We start from the raw sequence: 2,809 nt of genomic DNA on the forward strand, positions 1-2,809 counted from the left end.
AAACCACAGGCCCACAGTATTTCCACTATCACAACAAAACGACATATCACATTACTAAAATAACGAATATTCCGAAAACAATTATCATTCAGATTCCACAACTTGGCCGACCCCGTCGTGGGCCCCCCACAAAAAGCCCAAATTAATACATAAATTATTTCTGACAAATGAAAATATCAACCAAGATATTTTTTTCCCAGCTGTCACAAAGGGATCAGAACGAAACAACATTCAACCAACCAACCATTTTTCTACAAAACAAGGAAAATTTTTAATACCATCAACATGAAGAAAAAGGTGAATTGCTTTTGATATTCTATTTTTGGAGGAAGAATAATTTGACCTTGGCGTATAATTCAATAATGGATAATTGAGGAATGAAAAAAAAAAAAAAAAAGATGTGCGAGAACGAAGATCTGTACTTCATTTTCTTATGTAATTTTTTTCATCATCGGTAACATTGATCGGAACACGAAACCCATCGGTAATCGGTCAAAAAAGAGAGCACCCAAACGGAACAGGAACAAAGCCACAAAATGAAAACGAAAGAAAAGATCCTGCTAAGATTTTTCTTATCATCATCACACTAATATTTCGAAGCCAAAAGCTAAAAAAAAAAAATCATAATCCCCCGTCTAATTTCTCCATCCACCTTCAGATCCACCGCCACCACCTCCCCTGTTGTCACGTCCACCGCCATAACCACCACCACCTCCGTAACCACGGTCACGTCCACCACCGTATCCACCACCTCCTCCGTATCCACCACCACCTCCTCCGTAACCACCACCACCACGGCTAAATCCTCCACCTCCTCCTCCGTCACGACGTCCACCGTATCCACCTCCGCCTCCGCCACGGTAACCACCACCACCACCACCTCCTCCACCTCTTTGCTGCGCCTCGTTAACGGTAATATTACGTCCGTCAAGAATATGACCATTCATTGCTTCAATAGCACTTCTCATGGCATCCTCCTCAGAAAACGTCACGAATCCAAATCCTCTCGACCTTCCGGTTTCACGATCGCTAACGATCTGATGAAAAAAACAAGGAAACATAAGATCAGTCACAGAACCAACACCGATTTGACACAGACACAACTAAAAATCAACAAAAAGGAAAAAAAAAAAAAAAAAAGGAACCGATCGTTCTTCGTCTCTGTAAACAGGATGAAGGTAAACGTACCGATTAAAGGAGAGTAATAAAAGTAACAGATATCAAGAGTAGTAGTAGTAGTAGTAGTAGTAAAGTAACACAAAACAGTCACAGATTGAGAGATCAGATTAAGGATGTAGAAAGCCGATTCGGAACAAATCCAGATCTCGACGTCAAACGGACCTTGGCTTCAACGATATCACCAAATGGAGAGAAAGCCTTCTCTAAGGCATTACTATCAGTGGCCCAAGCAAGGCCACCCACAAAGCAACGGTACTCAACAGAGGAGGAAGCCATGGAAATGAGAAGGAAAAGAGGAACCCTAAGAAGAAGAGTAGAATGAATGAAATGGGGGAGAAGTTTAGGGTTTCTTATATAGAAGGGGAGATTTAACTAGGGTTAGTTTTAGGGTTTGCTGGAAATTGAACAAACGCGGTTGTTTTGTAAATCAGGGTTAACTTAAAAGGCGGTGTGATTGGCACCTTGTTTGGATACACCTTTTAAATCTTATCCTTCCATTAGCTTAAGTCTATGCCTGCCCCTTCTTTGGTTTAAGATATTTTTCCACTTTTAAAAATATCTTTTCCTTTCACCAACCACTCCCCATCCATTTCCATATTTACTTTCTCAACCCATTCATGTTTTTATTTTTAATTTAAATCTTAAATCTTCAATTTTAAATCAAAAGATAGAATTTTCTCTATGCGATTATGTAATTTTAGCTTTCTCTAAATTAGGGATCAAATTTTTTATTTAACCTCCAAATTATAGTGTTTTTTTTAAAATGTTATTCGATTCATTTTGATAAAATTAAAAATGTAAAGTATTGTTTTTGCCATCTTTATTGAATTTTAATCTATGTATTTTTAAATATCCAAATTCAAATGATAAATCTTAAAATTAAGTTCTATTAAAATTTAGAAAATAATTTAATTTCGAGAGAGAGAGAAAAAAAAAACACCAAAACGGTATTTTAGCACTAATTATTTTTTAGTAAGAATTCACAAATATTACTAAATTTAGAGATGAATGTTATTTATTTATTTTATTTATAATTTAGATATTTTTAATCGCGGCGTAATTTTAGGTTTCCTTTCTTTAAGCGTAATTTTAGATTTTAATTTCCTTTCAAACTTAACGGACACTAATGATGTCATTGACTAAATTGATTACACAATCAACCAAAACCGTTACATGAAAACCTTATGATCAGTGGATGTGAGTGAACCAACGATGTGTTTGATTAAGGTATATATCAACGATCAATATATAACTATCTCGTTTGTCGTCGTTCGTATTGATTTTGGATTTCAAAACTTAGTTCATATCAATCTTGCTTTTTAATTTTATAATTGTTTCCTTCTAATTTTCTCGATTATGATTTTTACCTTAGTTAAAAAGTAAAATTTATTTAATAAGTTTTCGAAAAACTTTCGGCTTCATTTAAAAATATTTATAATAGTAAAAAGTTGATATCGAATTACAAAATTTATGGATGGAATAAGTAGAGCTTAGAAGCCTAAATTTCAATTAGGAATAAATAAATAATATTCTTATAGGCTTAGTTTTTTTTAAGACAACCAACCAAAACCAAAACGCTAATACATATGTATACTTATTTAAGAAATGTGAAAACTATAGTAATAAAATC

At 34.3% G+C, this 2,809-nt stretch overlaps 1 protein-coding gene across 1 annotated transcript; it reads right to left on the reverse strand.

The window, feature by feature from the left end:
• Positions 1–401: 401 nt before the first annotated feature.
• Positions 402–1,648, reverse strand: LOC103499671 (small RNA binding protein 1). Its single transcript, XM_008462713.3, has 2 exons — positions 1,342–1,648; positions 402–1,037 (listed from the first exon to the last, which is right to left on the reverse strand). Exons 1-2 carry the CDS (start codon positions 1,453–1,455, stop codon positions 636–638), a joined length of 516 nt encoding a protein of 171 aa, XP_008460935.1. The 5' UTR covers positions 1,456–1,648; the 3' UTR covers positions 402–635.
• Positions 1,649–2,809: the final 1,161 nt, after the last annotated feature.

The sequence above is a fragment of the Cucumis melo genome, chromosome 11 (assembly GCF_025177605.1).
Source record: "Cucumis melo cultivar AY chromosome 11, USDA_Cmelo_AY_1.0, whole genome shotgun sequence".
Lineage (NCBI taxonomy): Eukaryota > Viridiplantae > Streptophyta > Magnoliopsida > Cucurbitales > Cucurbitaceae > Cucumis > Cucumis melo.